General features: G+C 35.0%; 1 protein-coding gene across 13 annotated transcripts in view; it reads left to right on the top strand.

Moving 5' to 3' along the window:
- The window catches only part of SOX5 (SRY-box transcription factor 5), a 1,013,639-nt gene that overhangs the window by 923,985 nt on the left and 67,036 nt on the right, over window positions 1-22,618 (top strand). For all 13 annotated transcript variants that reach the window (XM_049627167.1, XM_049627170.1, XM_049627165.1 and 10 more), the window contains one exon: window positions 13,318-13,464. In XM_049627167.1, coding sequence (XP_049483124.1) covers window positions 13,318-13,464 — 147 coding nt within the window. The remainder of the gene's footprint in view (window positions 1-13,317; window positions 13,465-22,618) is intronic.

Below are 22,618 nucleotides of genomic sequence, written 5' to 3'. Positions count from 1 at the left end.
TTGTCAAGTTTTTGAACCACCCCCACTGCACACACAGACGTGTTATGGTGATCCCTGAAATAGCATGCAGACTTCTAGCAAAGTGAGTGGCACTTCGTAGTCACTGAGAAAATCATGACTCTTGCACTGCCTCTCCCCATATGTGCCAAGTATTTTCAAGCTTCCAGCAAGTATGCAATCTGGAAGTAGGTTTTTTTACAATATACAAAATAATATATAGTCTGATTTAATATGACTTAACACACAATTTCTCTTTTTTACTGAATAAAAATGCTCACTATTTTTAATGTTTTGATTATTATAACATGCCACCCCCAATGTATTGGGATAAAATGAGCAATTATTTCACAATTATGAACTTAGTCAAAGGTAAGCATTTGCTTTAAAGGTCTTTCTGATAATACCCAGCTTTCTTATAGTAAATAAAAATATGTGATAACAACAGAGTTTTTCCCCTTGGTAAATAAGCATTTCTCCTCTTATTGTTACTTTCAAAGGATTTTCAGCAGTGCCTCTTTTCCCCCTATAAACTAAACTAATTAAAGCTATGAGGATAGTCACTGATATATAAAAGATTTGCAGACCTTTCCAGCCAGTGTCCCCTTTACCTTGCCAAATGGAGATGTATTTACTCATTAGTGACCTCAGGAATAGATGCAAAGTGTTCCTCCTCCCACAGTCATGAGCAGAAAGTCTGGAACGGCATAAAAAGGGTCAATCGAATAGGTCATACATCATATGGGGAGGCAGATGTTAGAACATATTGTAATGGATTACTGTGCAGTACATGAAGATGGCTTGTGGAGTAGAAAAATCGAGGAGGGAGTGAGAGAGATAGATAAACTATCCGTTGGTGTTTTCTTGCATGACTCTTGCAAATATATCTGGATCTTTAAGGAACGGCTTCAATTGTAAAAGTCAAAATGTTTTTTCTAACTGTTCAAGATTTATTGGTGTCTAACAAAATGAAGAAAGCTTTTTAAAATCCGGTACATTTGAAGCATCTCTTATTTATACGCTTCAGTATCTGCAGTGTGACAGAAACAGCTTGAGAGCATCATACCTGTGAAAAAGGTCTTACAATTTAAGTAAGTTCAAATGTGTTCTTTAATTTTTATCAAGATGCCATCTTCACACCCTATCAACACTCCACTCCTCATTGATAGCTCCGTATTCTGTCCAAGTATCACACTGAGTGGGACTGAATTTAATATAAAGTAATAAAGATTGTCTATGTATTATTAACATTTGGCGATAGCAGCTTTACATATATAACGTTATAGCATCTGCACATGTATTCATGATAGCTTTTTAATGGTATAACTGCACTCTAGCCAGACATAATATTTTACTTTTGTATGCCAGCTTTTCTAAGGCATATCATCCAGGAGTGATACTTTTAAGGAGGTGTGGGTCATAATTGCAGGAGTCTCTGCCTTGGAGCCCCTACCAGCCAGCCCCTTGTTTCCTCAGACATGCTTTCCACACAGTTCACCTTCTGCCTTCTCTGAAGGCAGAAAATTCCTTCTCTGAAGTGGATAACATTTATTTTTCCCTTGTGTCTTGCCCCCCTGCCATCTTGAACTCACCTCTAGATGTCAGCTGGCCATCCAGACTTAGAGGCTTTGTCCACCTAACTCATTTCCTTGTGTAACCTGATATTGAAGCTCTTATGTTCCAATACCTTCAACTTCTTCATTTTTTTTTTTTAATTCTGCACCCTTGATATACTAGCTATTAGTTATCCTCCATTTGGACAAATCTATAGTAAGTCTAGGTTTACTTACTCTTTCTGTTTGATGCATCTTTCTTGCCCTCAAGTTTCCTTAGGAATTGTGTCCAAATACAGCAGATCATGGATCTCTCACATTGTGTATACTTACTTCAACTAGCTTTTCCAAGTGACCCTAGTTCCTGGTATACCCAGATTGTCACTCCCTTCTCTCCCTTGGGAAAAACTCCCCAGTTGGAACTCTAGGCTGGAGATGAAGTGAAAACCCTTGCCATGTCCACATGGGTACCCCCCCCCCCAGTCACTTTCCTCCCTGGACTGTGGTAGTGAGGGTGAAGCAACAGGAGAAATGTTTCATACCCCTACCCCCCACCCAGCTTCTAGGGTTTAACCACCAAGGAAGTTAGGAGAGAACTTTAACCATTTACTCTCTACCCCAGGAATTTAATCCTCACAGACTTGACCAAGAAAAGATTCTCAGTCTTGAGAGCTAGCCCTAAGTGTCTAGTCTTCATTTTTTTTCCAGAAGTCGCCTTAGTGGTTTCTAAAAGTCACCAACTTTCAGAGCTCGCTTTACCATGCTAATGTTCCTTGATGGGGACAAAGAGTGAATAGCCCTTCACAATCATCACTGTACTTCTCTCATAGGATTTTTTTGAAAATTAAAGAATAAAAAAATTATCATTGTATAAGTATATAAAAATTTACATGAGAGGAAAGTATGTTTAAATGTATTACTCTTGTATTGTCATTATATTACTTACCATTATGAACCTTTTTCTAATAGCTATACACTGCTATTAAACTGGACCCTCACACAGTTTCTCCGGTAGGTTTTATTCTTTACAATCAAATTTGAATATTAAGAACTCTTACAACTAATAAAAAACTCATTTTTTTTAAAAAAGGGCAGAAGATTGAGTAGACATTTTTACCACAGAAGACATAGAAATGGCTAAGAAGCACACGAGAAGGTACTCAACATCCTTAGTCACTGAGGAAATGCTGGTATAGTGGATACCAGTTCTCTCCTACTAGAATAGTTATAATCAAAAAGATAGACAATACCAAGTATTGATGATACAGAGAAACTGGGACCTTCATAACACTGCTAGTGGAAATGTAAAACGGTTTAGCTACTTTGGAAAAGTTTGGCAGTTTCTTAAAAAAGTAACTTGAACTTACCCTATGACTCAGCAAGTCCAATCCTAGGAATTGGGTAGTCAAGAGAAATGAAAACACACAAAGACTTTGTACAGGAATGTTCAATAGCAGGATTATTCATAATAGCCTAAAATTGGAAACAACCCAAATGTCCATCAGCTGGATAAATGCACACACAAATATGATCTATCCATACAAAGGAATACCATTCAGCAATACAATGGAGCAGACTGCTAATACATGCTGCAACATGGAGGAACCTCAAAAACATTACGCTGAGTGAAAGAAACCAGATCTCTTTTTGTTTAGTCTCTTCTAGCACTGCTCCAGTAGTGGTGACTATAAAATCGAATAACCTCACATCCTGCCTAGGAGAAGTAGAATGAACATGTTCTTTTATTTTAAAAAGGGAAGGGAGAGCCTCTGTTTTAAGAAGTGTCCTGTGCGGTATACAGAAAATTCTTAAATGCTTATAGATATATTTTTCAGTTGATTTAAAGGCTGACACTGTAACTTTGCATGTTGTGTTTACTCTGCCTAGATTATCTTTCTGCCTTTATCTTGGACTTCCTTAAAGGTTCATGTCTAGCAGGGCTTGTAGCCATGTCACCTTCTGGACCCTACTTTAGAAGCCATTTGCAAGTCAGTCACAGACGAGAAATTTAGGCCATCTAGGACCAAAGCCAAGCATCTTCTCTTGAATGGTGCTGGGGATAGGAAAAGAAGGAGTGCAGGCTGTGGGCCCAAACATGGAGCACTAAGGAGATCAAGAATCTAAATTAAAACTTGCCCTCTATATCATTTGTGTGGAGGTTGGGGAGAGAATATGCATAACATAAAATTTACCAGTTTAGGCATCTTTAAAATGTACAGTCTGTGGCATTAAGCACATTTACTTGTGGTGCACCCATCACCACCATCCATCTCCTGAACTTTCATCTTCCCAAAATGAAATTCTGTACCCATTAAACAATTAAGTCCATTTCCCTGCCTCACTCCAGTCTCTAGCAACCACCATCCTTTCTGTCTCTATGAAATTGAATACTCTAGACACCTCACCTTGTATTAATGGAATCATAAATATTTGGTCTTTTATGACTGGCTTATTTCATTTAGCACAACATAATGTCCTCATGGACCATCCATGTTATAGTATGTGTCAGAATTTTCTTTGTGTTTTTTTTTAATGTTTATTTTTGAGAGAGAGATGGAGCACATGAGAGGTAGGTAGGAGGACAGAGAGAGAGAGGGAGACAGAGGATCTGAAGCAGGCTATGCGCTGAGAGCAGTGAGCCTGACGCAGGGCTTGAACTCACAAACCATGAGATCATGACCTGAGTACAAGTAGGATGCTCAACCGACTGAGCCACCCGGGTGCCCCAGAATTCCCTTTGTTTTTAAGGCTGAATAATATTCCACTGTATGTTTATAACGCACTTTGTTTATCCCTCCCTCCATTGATGGGCACTTGGGTTTCTTCAACCTTTTGTCTATTGTGACCACTGCTGCTCTGAACACAGGTGTACAAATATCTATTATACTCTCTGATTTCAATTATTTTGGGTATATACCCAGAAGTGGGTTTGCTGGATCATATGCTAATCCTATATAGTTTTTAGAGGAACTACCATACTGTTTTCCATAGTGACTACGCCATTTTACATTCCTACCAGCAACCAGCAAGGTCCTGATTCTTACACATTCTTGCCAACATTTGTTATTTTCTAGTATTTTTATAACAGCCATCCTTGTGGTTTTCATTTGCATTCTGGTATTTTGAAGGTATGTTTGTCAGGATGGGAGAATGAAACATTTTATTAAATACTTCATTAGATTAATTTGTAAATTGTAAGTTTTTATAAATTTGCCATGTGAGTTTCTCTTTGCACTTTTGCCCTGGGATCCAGCAAATTTAAGACCTATCCTATTTTTCTTGCAATATACTTGGATAACATCAGAAAGAAGAGCTGACAATGTTAGGGAAAGAAGTCCCATGTTTAAACTCAAGTTGCTTTGATAATTTTCTGTGAAGAAACATTATGAAAAATAATGTGCAATGCAAATTTATTCACATTGAAACATGCTGATATGTTTTGAAAGATTTTCTCCAGTACATTAGTTTCTCTTTAAACTCCACATTTAAGTTACATTAAGAAGCTGAAATTAAGCTATAAAGATAACACTTATGGAGCCTTGAAATTGCTTTCTGAATTTTTTCCTCACAAATGTTACTCCTTGTTTCTTCCCTTAAAAAAACAAACAAATGCTTTTCTTACACATCAGATCTAATGCACATCTTTTAAGTTTGATTTAAACTTTAGAAGTACACATTTACCTATTTTTTAAATCATAGTAAATGACAACACATACATTTGAAAATCTCTAATCCAAGTAGTTAACACATTGTATGTATGTTAATTTTTGTTGCCAGATTTCAGTCCCTGCACTTAAGATCAAAATGTTCTGCCATTTCTGTACATATATTTGAACTTCAAGGGACTATTAATCAGGAGGTTTTTAGTTCTGTGATGTTCTTTTTAAAAACTTAGGTTTATACATGTTTGTGTATGTGAGAGTTTAGAAGTGACTACTACTTATTTCTGAGTGAGGGCTTTCTTGACCCTCAAGGCTGATTAAAGGACTTCAACTTTCATCCCAATGCCTATTTATGTTCTCAGGGTAAATTAAAACAACCTTATTGGTCTCATTTGATTAAATATTAAAAATATGTTAAACTCATTTGTATAGTATACCTCTTTTTTCTCTCTCTTATTTTTTGGTGTTTGTATGATATTTCATTTGGAGAAAATGATTCTATTTATAGAAATAATTTTAAACAATTAATTTAGCAAAAATTATATGAAATCGTTGTGCCGTCTGTTAGCACTCCTCATTTAGATAATGGCAATGTAAATGTTTACAAATTTACTGAAAGAATCAGTATGTTTTACTACATAGCATTTAGAAAAGACAACATTTTCAGTCATAATTTTATTTTTTTTTTCATTAAATGCTTTTTGTACCCAGCTCTCCTACCTAATATGATGAAGTTTGTGATATGGGGAGGAGAGATGTAGGGAGTCAGATAAAGGGAAGGTAAAGGTGGAGAGAGAATGGTGAATGTGACTTATTTTGCACTATTTTCCCAAAGAATGTCCCCATGTCCTAATCCATGCCTGTAGTAAAGGAAGGTAAGGTAATTGGATGAAACCATTCACCATCATTTGCTACTGGCTCCTGAGTAATTGCCAGTATGTGGTGTCCTCCCTGTCTCCTGTACCTTTATTTAGATTGGGCACACAAAAGGGAGATATGAAAATAGATCCCATTTCAAATGAAATTTAAACTTTGAGGGGTGCCTGGATGGCTCAGTCTGTTCAGCGACTGACTCTTGCTTTTGGCTCAGGTCATGATCCCGGGGACATGTAATTGAGCCCCATGTTGGGCTCTGTGCTGAGCATGGAGCCTGCTTAAGATTCTCTCTGTCTCCCTCTGCCCCTCTCCCTGGCTGGCATGCATGCTTTTTCTCTCTCAAATAAAAAATGAAGAAAAAAATAGAAAGAAAATTAACCAAGAGAAAAGAATCTAATGAAGATCAAAGGATCTCTTGAACTAACCAAGAGGAAAGGATCCCAAAGAACATTTTCTATGTAACAACCATAGACCCTGCTAAATACCTGTTTATTCTCTGAATAATAAATATTTAGGATTCAGTGAGTAAATAGTGTATATCCCTTTATCAGAAAGAAGGCATTTCCTATTTGTCTTTTCCAAAACAGTTAAGAGTATCTATATGCTTAAATGCTTGGTTCTATTTTTTTTAAGGTATTAACTTTTTTCTTATAATCTTTATCAATTTTTTGGTTCATAATTCCACATTGACTTATTCATTTACTCTTATAATTATGACTACAGCAAGTATGTTATACTATATTTTGTTCCTATGCTGATAAGGTTTTGAAATGCACTGTTTCTTTGTCCCTGTAAGTAAATGAAATAAATGGATGAATGGGAAGTTTTATCAACATCACTGTTATATCTTTTCTCTAATTCCTCAAGTAGTAAAAACATTGTCTTTCCTTCCAGGTTTTTAAAATGTCTTTCACAAAAAGTTACTGCCATTATTAAATATATATTAAATATGTACCAGAGGTTTATGTTTGTTGAAAATTAATCGTCTTCTTTTATGCAGTTCATTTATGCCTTTATTCATTTCTAATTTTCCTTGCCTTTAGGACTTCCTGAGGAAGCATTAAATAATAGAGACAAAATCCTTGCCTTCAAGGAGTTTACTAGTCAGTAAATGGTTTGAGGGACCAACCAGTGATAGATATTTTTGTCAGTGCATAATACTTTCAATCCAAATACTCCAGATGGTAGTTAGTAGCAACAATAGGTGAAGTTGTAATTTTAACAATTTGGGGGAAAGAATCTATTAAGAAAAAGTGGCAAAATTTTATGATCTCAAGGAAGCAATCAAATAGTCTACCTTAGAATTTAATAATCTGTTTTGTGGAATTTCTCCACCCCTTTCACTGAGTACCAACCTCTAGTTTAGGATAACTGTGTAGAAATGGCTACCTTTGTAAGAAAATACAATTGTATCTACTGGTGGTTTAAAGGCCAAGTTGTCCAAACACAACTGTACTGTTTTCCCTGAAATTAGCAACAATTCATTCGCACAGGTTAAAATATCTGTTTGTCATCATCCTGTCAGATTTTTGTTTTGACCCCACACTGTAGTTCAACAGGAAGAATGCCTACTAATGAACTATCAGCCCACTGCCTAGTAGTGCTTTGGTACATGTAGTACATTACAGGAAAAAATAATACTGGTTGAGTTTAACTAAGATAAATATAATTCAAGGTCATGTTGTTATAGATACAGTACATCATACCCTTAATATTTAAAAAAATATTTAATGAGCTATACCTTAGGGAAAGCCCATGATGGAATGGCTCTAGCATTTTCAATATCAGGATATGAATTATAGGGAAATCTGTATGACTTAGTTCTTTTTTGTTTTTTTCAAAAACTAAAGAAGAAAATGCATGTGTTTTAGCTGTCTTACAAGATAGTATAATGATTATATATACAAATGAGAATATGTGATAGGTGAATACTTACATATTCTATCTATGAAGTAAAGACTATATAAATTATACTGTACATTCTGTTCTTCTCTTTCATTTTTCTTTTCTTTTCCCCAGTTAATTTGTAGTCATTTATGTGTCCACTATGCTATGAACTTGGTTTTATTTTTTTCATCTTCACTTCCACAACTGTTACTTCAACTCAAGTTATCATTAAAATTATTACTGGGGCACCAAGGTGGCTCGGTCTGTTAAGCATCTGACTCTTGGTTTCAGCTCCGGTCATCATCTCAGGGTTTGCAAGTTCAGGCCCCGTGTCAGGCTCAGCACGGAGCCTGCTTCTGATTCTCCCTCTCCCTTTGTCTCTGCCCCTCCCCTGCTTGCTCATGTGCATGCACGCTCTATCTCTCTCTCTCTCAAAATAAATAAACTTTAAAAAAATTATCGCTCCTAAATTTTAATAACCGCATAACTTCTACCTTGTCTTATCTTTATTCTAGTTTAAAACATCACATATATTGCTTTCAAAAATCCAGTGGCTTTCTCTTGCCTACATACTAAATTTAAACTTTGTCTTTATTTCAAGATCTTCTATAAGGTGAACTAGCCTACAAACCCAGCACTGGTTTACTCTTCACAGGGTGTGCACTCAATTAGTCACTGTCTTTTCTGCCATTCACTGTTCCACACCATCTTCTGTATTCCCTTGGCTCAACTACCTCATTCCTGCCCCTGTGCCTTTAAACTGTTCTCCCTTCCTAGAATGCCACCTCCTTTTTTATTCCTAGCTTAGCTATATCTCTTCTATGAAAACACATGAGATCATACTGACTCATTTCCTTTGCCTTCACAACTTTAAAAGTGGCATACAGTTATAGTACACTTACATGCTCATTGTTTTATGTTTACCAATCTTGATTTAGGGAAGAAACTATGCATAAGCATGTTTGTATCCTCCACTGTACTTGGCACAGTCCAGAGTATATAGTAGGAAGTCAGCACATATATATTACCTTGTTAGTTTCTTTCTTGGTATAATTAATTGCTTAATAATTAGAACTGTTACTTACTGGTTAAGGATTCTTTGCCATGTGTTTTTCTGAGTATTTGATACTCACTATGTGATTTATCTCTCACATCAACCCGATAAGCTCAGTTTTATTTATCCTGAATTTGCAGATGAAGGAACTGTGGCTGGGTTTACTTGCCCAAGGTCACTAGTTCAGAACTGCTATTAGTGAGGTTTATCCTACTTTTAACTGTTCCAGTAGAAGTACACTAGAAGTAGAAAACCATGCGTCCTTGAAAGAGCTAAAGAAACAAAGAATGTGTGTTTATGGAGCAAGTTGAAATAAAAGCGAGTTGTGTGTGTGTGTGTGTGTGTGTGTGTGTGTATACACTTATGGACACATGAGCCCCAAAAAGACACTAAGTAATCAATGGATAGATTCCACTGATTATGTGATTTTTTATTTTATATGATTTTTATTTTATATGAATTTTTTCTTAAAAAATCATTGAATTAGGTATAGGGATGAAGGAAGGGAAAGGGAATAGGAACACAATATTTTAAGTAATATAAAGAGTGGAGAACCTAATGATCTGTGTAGTTGGAGAATTTTAGAGCTTAAAACAAGAGTTTCAAGATAACAGTAAAGTTATTCTGCAAGGCAAAACAGTTATTCTGTTAGTCTGGTTAACTTCATGAAATGAGTGTTCTCTTTAAGCTTTAGCTTTTTGTGTTTAGGATCTCTCAATTTCTTTCTGATGTTTAGAACAACTTAACTGCTTTTCATAAAAGTATATTTATCATAATACATCTTGTATATAACTCTGGTTTTATCTGCAGTCTTTTAAAGAAAAATGTTAGCCAAGTTTTTGTTTAAAAAATTTATATACTTAATATATAGATAGCGGTGCCTGAATGGCTCAGTCGGTTAAACGTCTGACTCTTGGTTTCAGTTCAGGTCATGATCTCACAGTTTGTAAGTTCAAGCCCTACTTCAGGCTCTGCACCGACAGTGTGGAGCCTGCTTGGAATTCTCTCTCTCTCTCTCTCTCTCTCTCTCTCTCTCTCTCTTTCTCTCTCTCTCTCCCCCCCTTCCTTCTCCCTCTCTGCCCTTCCCTTGTTCATGCTCTCTTTCTCTATCAAAATAAATAAACTTAAAAAAAACATATAGATACACAATTATTGAGGTATCTACAATAAGGGAGTGGGCTCTATAGTTCACAGGATGCTTACTACTTCAGATGGCCTTCTGGTTGCCACTAGATTCTGTAACCCTTCCCTGTCAACAAGATCAACCAGTGGTTCTGTATTATTCTTGATTTTGCTTCAAGAACATGTAAGAAGTGAAATAAAATAATAATTGTGTCTTAATTCCCTTGTTTTAAAATTAGCCAGCACATACATTTTAATGCATGGACAGGTGAACTTAAATTTTTTGAAAGATAGAATTAAAATAAGTCACAGCAGCATTGTTTTTTTCTTTTTTGCCAGTTGCCCACCCTTACATAGTAGCCAACTATGAGGAACACTGTCAGCTTCTTTAAAACTACTGAAATTTCCTTTTAACTTGTGAATTAGGTCCAAATTAGGATCCAGAAGTATTAAAATTCCTGGTTTATTTTATCTGTGCAGACTTGAAGTGTGTTAGATCCCCTAAGACTTGAGGCCTTTTTATGCTTCTATAAGATGTAAGAAGCACGTATATTTCACACAAAATAAAAAGTATTGGAAATAGATAATTCCTACTTCCAAACCTTGGTTAAGTAGGAGAAAGCCAAATATGAGGAAGGGGATATGGGAGATTGAAAGAAATGAACAGCTACCTAATGTTAACCATACTCTGATTGACTAGTAGCTCCTGACATTTTATTTTCATTATAAATTACTTTAAATCTCTATATTATATGCAAGTACCAGTAAGGTAGATGATACCATACTGTTATTATAAAAATATTTAAATGGGTCCACCTATTTTAAAAATTTAGGGTTTTTACTTTTTCCACTCAGAAGCATTTCCTAGGACACTTTAATTAAGATAAACCTTAATTTCATATTTAAAAAGATAAAATAAATACATTTATTTGAATAATGAAAGAATGTCTATGATATTCTTTACTCCAAATGTATGTCACCTCCAACCTTTACATTCAATAAAGTGTTTCAGAGTATATTTATACTTGTATTTTCAATGGTAGCTCTTATACTTCTTTGCAAGTTGTTTGTCTGTAGAGATTAATATTTGAACATTGAGTCACCTTTTATGAGTGACTGGTTCATCTATTTAATTATCTAAATAACTCAAATAGTCAATATTTTTTCAAATTATGAAATAATTCTTTAATAATCAAATTAAAATCTTGAATAATTATTTTGTTCACATTTGTTTATCGACAGATGTTAAAATGTCCCATGTCAATCTCTAGTAGTTATGAAACAATCTTATATTTAGTGTGTACAAACCAGTAATATGTATTGTTAGCCTCTCGGCATAATACCCACTGAAATAATTTTTAAAGACAAGGATATAATATATAACCCAGTATTAAATTTATAATATATAGCAATCCAGATAATTTTTTAAATATTTTTTTAATTCAGTATATGTAATTTGATACATGTATTTTACTGGACAAAATTTAAATTTGCATAGTGGTATCTTGGGATATTGGTTGTTTTCTTAATAACTTCATGAAGAGTTTAGGGTGAGGAGAGAAAAAACTACTTTTTTGAATTATAGGATATAATGCAAAGGTTTTTAACACAAGTGTGGAAAGTGGATAAATTCTGATATTTTAAAAAAATGATAAACTCCCAGTCATTGTATTTGATGTCATATCCTTTTACTCTTTATGCAGTCTAAGACTTACTAATTAAGTCTTTTCTTTCTCACTGAAATAAAGAATAATATAATTATTCCAATGCGCGTGTACACAAACACGCACACACACACACACACACACACACACACACTTGGGAAGAAGGGACAATCATTATTGATAGTATAAATTTATTCCTCTGGTGTTTCTGTATCTGGAATGTATCTTGCATTAGTTGGCATAATAAAAACATAATTTTATCAATAGTTTTAATGCTCTGTTTCATTTAGACCATAGTATCTGGAAACTGTGAACAATGTATGTGTGTTTTCGTGTAAATATATGCCTGTCCTCAGGTTTCAAAGTTTTGTTTCTAGAGAGGACCCCCCCCCCAGCTTATCAAGGTCTCTGGCTTATGCTGAGCAGTTTTATCCCTTGAATTTTCTCTTGTGGAGAAAAATCAAGATAAACTATGTCACAATACTTTCCCTTGAGAGCTTCTTTCTTTAGTACCAGTCTTTTTATTACAGAAGTTCTAACTTGCATACACACACACACACACTGTACACACATGCACATCTTTTCTATCCAGATCTTAAAATTTTCACACACTAAGTGGAGGTGAAAAGAGAATTAATCCAGACATTTGATGTGACTATTTGAATCTAAAACAGTCTCCTTGTTTTAAGATACTATATCATATGGCAATTATTATCAAAGTGAAATTTTCTTATTATTAATTTGATTTGTTGAAGAATATTTTACTGGTTATTTAATCAGAATGACTATGCAGTGGCTTAGTGGAAGAGGGCATGTTTCAGACAGTATTCCTTAAAACCCTAATCCTCAAGATAATTTCAGGTTTGTCTGTGTTTATATATCATGACATAAAGTGGATTTCTGGCAAGCATCCAGTTAATTTTATCAATGTAGGTAGACTGACCAGATAGTGTTCTTGAAATACTCTCCTTCCATTCCCTCTCAATGGCTGTTTTTGTATTTCTATACAACTAATGATTAGAAAAAGAATTGTTACAGGTCCCCATTTCAACAAGTAAAACAAAACAAAACAAAACAGAACCAATATGAATCGTAAGAAAATTACTTTGTATATGAAGCTGCATTCTTTTATAACACACTGTGTACATTTTAAAATAGAGCAAAAAGAGGTCTTGACCAAATGTTATGATATACTTGTCTTCCCTACCATTGAGAAAAAGTAAATATGAATGACTGTTATTTGTTTGCAGTCCCTGGACATCCTAAAGCTGAAATCCTTTCTATGTAGTATCTGTCATTTCTCCCCAGAGAAGTAAGTCATGAACGTTGAGATGACAATTTCTTTCTTTAAATGTTCCAGGCGGTAAACAAGAATCCTCACAGGAAAACTACCACATCTGAATACAGGTACTTTCTGAGAGGTGCATTTATTTTATCACTGATAGTCATTTTTTTTTTCTCTCTCTCTCTCTTTTTCTTTCTCTCCCCTGTTTCTTCTGTAGCAGTTATATGCTGCCCAGCTAGCTGCAATGCAGGTATCTCCAGGAGGAAAGCTCCCAGGCATTCCCCAAAGCAACCTCGGTGCTGCTGTATCTCCTACCAGCATTCACACAGACAAGAGCACAAACAGTCCACCACCCAAAAGCAAGGTACCCCTTTGCAGAAGCTACCTGTCTTGCAATTGACAGCTTTACTTTTCATTCAATGGCATTTATTGAATATTATGTGCCAGCAGTCGTGTTAACCACTGGGTCTTCAAGGAGCTAAGAGTCTGGTAGGATCAATAAGGATCAATAACATACATACATTGAGCCATGCATTTATTCAACAAACATGCATTGGTAGCCAGAGTTGGAAATGTGAGTGATGCACAGATTTATTAGATATGCTGTACTCCAGTGGCTTACAGTCGTATCAAATAAATACCCATACTCTATGAAACGAAGCCTTATAAATGAATCAAAGCCTTATAAAGAGTAACAGATAAAATGCATTGGAAGTTATTAGGACAAACACCCTGCTTTCAGTGAGATATCCTGGGAGGGGTTTTCCCCCCAAAAAAAGGGCAACCGAAATAGACCTTAAAATAGGAGTACAGATAGGGCATACAGAAAATGTTTTATTTAAATATTAATAACTGCTATAATGTGGTGCAGTATGGATATAATTCTAGATATATCATCCATCCAATAAGATTTTCATGAAAGATATAAAGATAATAATAGTGTTAGAAGTAGGACTATTTAGAAATCGTTTTCTTTTGGGAACTAAGGAAACATTTCTTGAGAGAACATGGAAAAAGGATTGACAGGAAGAGGATTCAAATAAGCTGTTCTTTGTCTTAGGAGAGAGAAGCAGAAAACTTTGAAGCTGAAATGTTTTGTGTTTGTAAGATCTTAAGGTCTTAGATGAGGATATGTGAATACATTATACTTTCTGTGAAGGAAGACAGAAGAGTGACCATAAGTATGTTTTTCCTGAGATTACTTAGGGAAGTAACAACACATATTTTCTATTAGAAAATGTTAAGTAGAAAACTGACCCAGTTAATTTACCCCCAAAATAACAACTTTTGCTGAATTAGCTAGAATATTGTTTGTGTTCTCCATTTCCCAAATGCCATATTGGAAATAACTAAAGAGCAAAAGAATAAACAGAGAAAAAAATTAAAAAGTATTGAAAGAGAAAGAAAGTCTAAGAATTTATTTTTAATCCTATTCTAGTACCCTGACAGATACCGTTCACAGTTAGTGTATTAATTCAGAAGGTAAATTGAGAAGGAGAAGGGATCAGTTGGGAAAGTCTACTCCAGCCTCCATCTTCCCCAAACTCTTAAGGACCTTTTCTGTATTATTAAGAGGTAAATACACTTGAAAGCACAACTTAACCTGGACAAGGAACCTAGACCATGATTCACCCATAATATGTGCAAACATATAGTTCAAATTACTGTACACACTGCTGTGATATTGGGAAATGTACAAGTGCACCCTTTAAGAACTATTTCAGGGGCGCCTGGGTGGCTCAGTCCGTTGAGCATCCGACTTCGGCTCAGGTCACGATCTCGCGGTCCGTGAGTTCGAGCCCCGCGTCAGGCTCTGGGCTAATGGCTCAGAGCCTGGAGCCTGCTTCCGATTCTGTGTCTCCCTCTCTCTCTGCCCCTCCCCCGTTCATGCTCTGTCTCTCTCTGTCTCAAAAATAAATAAATGTTAAAAAACAAAACAAAACAAAACAAAACTATTTCAGCCGTGTAATGAACTTGGCATGTTCTGTGCCTAATGTACACCCAAGATCTGGACTGCTTTTCTTTATAATCAGAGAAGAGCATATTTTTTAAAATTTGATAATAATTATAATATTCGTTAACTAAAATTTAATTTTAAAGCAGTGATATTTTGAGGTCTTCATGGACCAGCAATTTTAATATATTGCATGTATGGGCTAATTTTGAGTAACATAAATAGCTGTAGCAGCATAGTCACCGTCACACACAAATAATTCCGTGAGATATTATTCTCTGTTTTTTCCCCTTGATTTATTAATGTGATTTCATACCATGTTTCATAATGATGCTTACATTATGACATTTCATATTATGATTTTAGACTAGATAGTTCACTTGTAAATAACTAGTGGGCTCTCTTTATTACCTCTAGAATAACTTTTTGTCATTATTATCTTCTCCCTAATTTACTTACTCAAATAATCAGGAGGCTTTTGATATCAATCAGCCTCATCCATTTATGCATCTGTTCATTCATTCATTCATCCATCCGTTCAAATGTTTACTGAGCAGTTGTCACAGTGATACTTTTTTTAGGTAACCATGGCAAATGCAAAAGTGATTGAACGTTTGTTTTGCCAAGACTAGAACACTACTTTATGAGTTCTATGGTTCTAGACACTCATAGAATCCTATACAACCCTATATACCAGTTGCAAAGCAGACTTATTATCCATCTCAGTGATAATCCTCTGCCACTTTCTACAGTTTCATAAACCTCCATTTTTCAGTACAAGTGAAAAAGTGGATTGTGTTTCTATACCTATGATTATACATAATTTTAAAATATATTTTGTGGCTTATCTTTAAAACTCAGTGTAACTTTTTAAAAACCAGCCTGCTTGAATTTTTTATCAGGTAAAGTTTAAGAAAGTAGTAGATATTGTGTTTCTTCCCATTTGCAATTGTGTAAAAGACATTAAAAGTTTAACCAACCAGTAAAGTGCCTCTTTTTAGGTAATAACATGATTTAATAAAAATATGTCCTCTAGCACGCTGTCTACAACCACTCTTATTGTCAGAAAAGATGTCTTAAATGTGCTTGTGTTTTAGCTCAGCAGTAAAGTTTAGTGCATTAAAATTAGTCCGACCAATAAATATTACTGTTGTCATTTTAATGAAGAACATGGCCAAAAAGATACAACCAATAGTAAATAAAGAGGACCCATTTCAATACATGAATTTAGTTTCTTGCAGCATGAAACTGACATTTATACATGGCATTATAAACATTTTCACTTCACAAAGCTATTTTATTTATTAGAATAGCCATCATTTATTGTTCTGTTTATATTTTTAAACAATCAGTTCTTAGTGTCCTTTGGGCATTTTCTGTGTGTTTTATTGGTCTATTTTACTATACAATGGAATTATTTTATGAATGGGCTTTATGTGTCTGTATACCTATCTGACATAAACCAAATTGATGGTTTATGTTGAAGATATATTTATTGTTTGGAACAATGGAATTGTCAGCCACATCCAAGTGATGATGTAAGGAAAATGATCTTATTGGCAGCTGTCAAAAATCAGCCATGTTCTCTGGGTTTTATTGCCTGCCCTTCTTCCTAGGTGTGCCTTTGCCTTTGACTCACAACTCTAGAGAAGGACACAAACAAAACTTAATTGCAATTTGCAAAAAATGGAAGGGGGGAATCAAAAGGAGGGGGCTCCAAAAGACTGTAAAATTGTACAGCATGAGTCCTCTGATGCATGCTGTTTTCAATCTGCTGTGTGCCAGTTGGAGGCTTGGGGAGTGTGTGTGCGCACGAGAAAGGATAATGCTGAGAAATGATAGAGTGGCTGTGACCTCCAAGCTCAGCCTGGAAATCCAAGACATTGATTTCACTTAGCATTCCTGCTGAGAAATCTGGCGGAGTTCAGTTGTAATAAAAGAACAAGATTCTGTTCTAATGGTAATGGCGTATGACAGACATATCACTTTGTCTGTCCTCAGCACCAGAGAGAGGAGAATTGGAGAAAGGTCACCTGACCTGCCTGTGGTGTTGTACGAGTGCTGTACTGAGCTTTGAGCTGCTGCCTAGGAACATAATTATTTATAATATTAAATGATAAAGAAACCTTTAGAGGGTTCACAATGAACCTCTAAAAAAACTGCAAACAGGAATCGCATTCTGTAAATATGAAAACACAAAAAGAAATCTGGTCTCTTCAAAATCTGCATTGGAGAATATGGGTAGTGTTGCTTGTTGAGTTATATGTCCTTGAACTTACTGCTTATGAACTGTTTTCATTAATACCTGACATATTGTCATTGGTTAATTTTTCTTTCTTTTTTTTTAATGCCTTGATATTATTAGGCAAAAGCCAAGAAAACTATTTTGCCAATGGTTAGAAAGTTAAGGTCATCAGCAGTTTTTTTTTTTTTTAATTTCTCATGTGTTACATAAAATCCTTTTTAGTACATGTACACCTCTCTCTTTAAAAATTGTCCCCACCGCTCTGGATTCTACTCCAAGACCATTCTTTTCATTAACCAACAAAAAGAAATATATTTAGCTCTTCAGAGATATTCTTGTGTCCTTGCTGTGTCTTCACAGCTAGCTTATTGCTAAATATTGGTAAATAACTGAATGAAAGTATGAAATTATGAACTTTTGTGTACAAGAGATCCCATTTCAAGGAAATTTTACAAATACTTCCACTTTTCATATTAAGGAAAATTATTTAGTTAAGTTATTGTTTAGCCATATTGGTCCTTAAATCTCATAGACAGAATTGCTGCTCTGTTTAAATTCCTTAACAACTGTTTAAATTGATTTGTGTATAGTTTAGCATTTTGTCACAGGATGCATTAATGTATTAGTGACTTTCATTTTTACACCAACATATTTCCTTACCTAAATGACTTTCTGAATTACTTGTTGCAGTCTTTTAAAAACCTAGATAGCCTTTCCTGTGTGATAGTAACTGATCTCTTGGTAACATTTGTTTTGTAAGAAAAAATGATTTCCCTTAAAAATAATAGACTCAATGTCAGCCTTAAAATAGTTATATTAGGAGGAAGAACATTTTTACTCAATTTCACACACCACTCACACAATTGTTGGTAATAAATAGACTTACAATTCCATGCTACCAAGAAATTCTCATATGTCATAGATGTGCTATCTGAATTTTACATGTTAAGTGATTTGCCATTGTAAAAGTAGCCACCTCTTGGGAAAATTACAAGAGCAACTTGCAAATACTATGAAATGTCTCTTGGCATTTGATGAAAACTTGTATATTGCCTGCAACAACCAAGAATAGTTAGTTTGAAAAGCTGGTGACAAGACAGAACTCCTGGGTGCTTTTCTTTTACCTTTGCTATGACCCTAGTCATACTCCTTGGTCACAGTTGTGTCTCTATCGATGACAGGAGCACGTAAATTGTCTGAATCAATTCTTTTTTGTTCTTTTCAAATACTTCTAGCAGTGATGTTCCCATTTGCTCAGCAGTAGCACCTGGGAGTTATGACAAGGGAAAGAAATATTTTCCAACAAGACAGAAACAGTCCTAGCCAGCTGATCAGACACAATCAGGTTCTTTCAGCTGCAATATCCTTATAAATATTGCTTCAAATTCAGAAGCAAGAAGCGAAACTATATTGTTATCTGATCTTCTTTCTCAAGTGCAGTAATGAAGATCTTTTCTGATTTGGTGGCCAGGTGTTTGTGTTAGTGATGCCCGAATTGCCAATGACTCTTATTAGGGCATCTATTTTTTTTGCTGTAATGGTACCAATCACATAGTTCCATGCTATCAAATAAGCATTACATCAGTACACACTCATCTACAGGGTAGAATTTTGTAGCTAAATACCGTGAGTCACAAACCATGGTACACATACAAGATTAGCATTATGTTGGGAACATGAGAAATCCGAGGATAATCATGATTCATCTTAATTGAAAATTAGTTCGAACAGGAGATGTGGGAAATAAAGCTTTTTGCTAACTTTGAGATTGTGTTCTGTAATGCTATCTGGGGGAAAAGGCTGAATACCAAAGTCCGCACACAGTGTAACCACAATCAAGTTGAAACACCACTAACACTAACTGTAAAAACATTATTTTTAATATTATGGGAAACACATTCTTTAAAGAGAAAGCAAATGAAATCAAAGAGATTTTGTAAGTTTTAAATGGACCAAGACCTTCACAGGAGTACTTCCATGATGAAAGGTTTGAAAAATACTGGTCAATATAACTGTTGACTTTATTTCATATTTTTTTACATTTTATCTGGCCACAAAAACTTTTGTGCAGTAGTAGTTGCTAGAGATGTAAATTCCAATATGTAAAAGTTCCTAGAATGCTAGTATTTGATGTATTCTTAGACCTTTTCAGGTCAAGATCACAAATAATCTTTATTGACTACCCTGGGCTGGAATTCATCTCTGAATGTGGTATCTCTGAATAATCCAGAGTGCTTCACTAGTATTAATAAGAGAGGAACTGCCATTCATCTATAAATGTAAGAACAGATAAAATCACAGATCCATTGTGAAACTGTTGAACGTGATACTTTTTACATATCTCATTTTCCCCAAAACTTCAGAACAGAAGAGGGTGTTAGCCTCAGCTAATTATAACCACATTTAAATTGCCCATTTTCTATTCTTATGCTTTAAACACTGTTTGGCATATCAATTAAATGCTAGAATTTCCCTAATACCTTGCTCTGTACACCTGCTTTGTGTTTTGTTGAATAGCTGTTGAACACCTCTCTCTCTCTCTGGTATTTCAATATCTGTGAAATAGCAATTTTGTGAGCCTTTAAGATGTGATATGGATGTGTCATACTCGAGAGGTGACTTCATTTGAGAAGAATCACCCCATAGAGTTAAACTGTAAATGTACCCATTATCATTATCATCACTTCCTGGGTGGGACATATGTACAGTGAATATAACAGAGTCGCCCTGTCATTTTAAATAAAGTAGTTTTCTTTTTTGCAGTCCGTGTTGCTAAACTGAAATATGTTAAATGAAGTGTTATCAACAGAACCCCTGTGATGAGCCTCCCCCTTTCCTTTTCATCTGTATTCAGTTGACAGGAATCTCAAACAGCTAGGTACTTAAACAGAGCCTTTTCTGAGCACAGTGGTATTAAATATCCAAGTCGGTCATTTGGTGATATAGTCTTATGATTCAGGAAAAGAGGGGTTGGTCACAATTGTAACATAAAAAACAGTACAAATTATAAAACAAAGAGACAGACAAGTCATAATCATGGCATTTTTAAAGAGGCAAAATATACAGAGGGATTTAGGTAATGTTCTTTGAATTCAACTGGCCTGGCCTCTGTTCCCCAGTATACTGAGTTTGTTTTGACAGGAACCTGTCTGGAACACAGCAGCCAGCTCTGATGAGCCATGTCAAAGCTTTTTAATAATGCAAACCATGGGGAAAGCAAGAGGATGTTGAACATGTGCAGACACAGGAAGATCCACAGAATCACATTTTCTAAATGGAAGTTGCCCTCTAAAATAGATCCAACCCAAAGAAGACACACCATCCAAAAAGCTGTGATTAAAGCATTTTAATTTTAAAACCAGGCAGTTAAAACCTAAATAGTGTAGGGAGGAAAAACAGCAATGTGAAAGGACATCTTTGTACAGGAGGAGGATCTAGAACAACCTCCACGAACATCATGGCTAAAAAGGGGAAATCATTACTATGTTAGAGGCTAAGTAAGTGAAAGCCCACTTCTATGGTTCTCTTCCTTTTTAAGAAAACATTTACAATTTTGACTTCCTAAAATGTACTCCAACTCAGTTCAAATCCTTTATTTTCTAAACTAAGTGAATGATCAGTGCTTCATTTGAGCTGATTATTGACCTCTTTCCAACCCTCTAGACCATACATGTACTGGAGCTATTTGGATAGAGAATTGAGAAGAGAACCCATGCAGGACCTCTCTAGACCTCAGATTTGATTCCCTCTCTATTTAATCAAATATATTCTGTTTATACATCTTTCTTATTCATAAATAGGAAGAATTTTAATGGTCTTTCTCGCAGAGATGTACCAAAGTATAGGTATGTTTTTAAAAGGACAACAAATATCAATGTCCTCTTTAGATTGATGGAAAATAGTATAAATAAATATTCATTAGTTATATTTTTTCAATAGATTTTTGTCTAGAGAGAACAAAGCATTCTATGATATTTTTAAACATTATAAAAATGGAGAGGGATAAGAAAACACAGTAATTAAATGTAGATGTAAGAGTCAAAAAATTAAAGAGATGTACCACTCTAAGCTGAAGACAAGTTCAAAGCCCAATGTATTCAAGTGTCATTTACTTCACAAAAGGTATCAGGCATTTTATTTATAGAAGTGTAGAAGCTTAAGTAAGGAAGAAACCCAGAAAGTTTTCAGTCCAACGCATAATAACCTACTTAAGGGGTCCCTTTGCCGCCACTCCATGAGGTAGCATTATTTTATTCAGAGTAACTCTTAACGTCACAATATTCTTATTTAAATAGAATTGTAATCAGATTTCCAGGATTTCAGCGTGTGGTTCCACTGAATGACAACTGTATTTGTTAGTACTCTTTCGGTTGCAAGTAATAGAAAGCCCAACCGAAACTGGACCAAGCAAAAAGGAAATGTATTCAATCACATGGAAAAAAAAAATTCTGACTACAGGTCTGGTTTAATCAGAAGCCCAAACAATATTGCATGGAAGTATTTCCTATCTCTTAGTTCTGCTCTTTTTCTCATTCTTCAAAGGACTGTTCCTTTTTGGTGTTTTATATATGCTTACATCTATCATTCACTGATTCAACGAGTATTAATTCATGCCTATTGTGTGTCAAGTTCAATGCCAGGCAGTAGAACTACAGCTCCGATGGCTGTAAACAAAAGTGTGTCCTCTTAAAATCTTACAGTCTAAGAGGAAAAGACCAACTATGAACAATTAAACAAATAGATAATTTCATATTTTGGTAAGTGCTCTGAAGAAAATAAAACATGGTAAAAGATCAAGTTCCTAGGGATAAGCAAGGAAATCTTCTCGAGATAGAGATGTAAAGGAAACCCTGTCTGACACCTAATTCATGCAAATGAAAGTACCTGCAAAGGTCTAGGGGAAAGTTATTCCAAACAGGAGGAACAAGCAATTGCAAAGACCCTAATATGTGAATCTGGAAATTCAAGGTTTAGAAAATAGGCTGAAATAGCCAGAATGCGGAAAACATAAGGGAGAATGCTAAGAAATGAGGTTGATAATGAGAAAGACCAGATCATGTATGACTTTTTCTTGTTCAGGAATTTAAGCTATATTTTAAGTTCATTCAATTTATTTATTTATTTATTTATTTATTTATTTTTTATTAAAAATACTTTTATTTAAAATTTTTACTATATTTTCTACTTTTGTGTAAATTTTTTTCTTTTTTTTTTATTTTTTTATTTTTTAATATATGAAATTTACTGTCAAATTGGTTTCCATACAACACCCAGTGCTCATCCCAAAAGGTGCCCTCCTCAATACCCATCACCCACCCT

The sequence above is a fragment of the Panthera uncia genome, chromosome B4 (assembly GCF_023721935.1).
Source record: "Panthera uncia isolate 11264 chromosome B4, Puncia_PCG_1.0, whole genome shotgun sequence".
NCBI lineage: Eukaryota > Metazoa > Chordata > Mammalia > Carnivora > Felidae > Panthera > Panthera uncia.
This window is presented reverse-complemented; position numbering and strand designations above follow the sequence as displayed.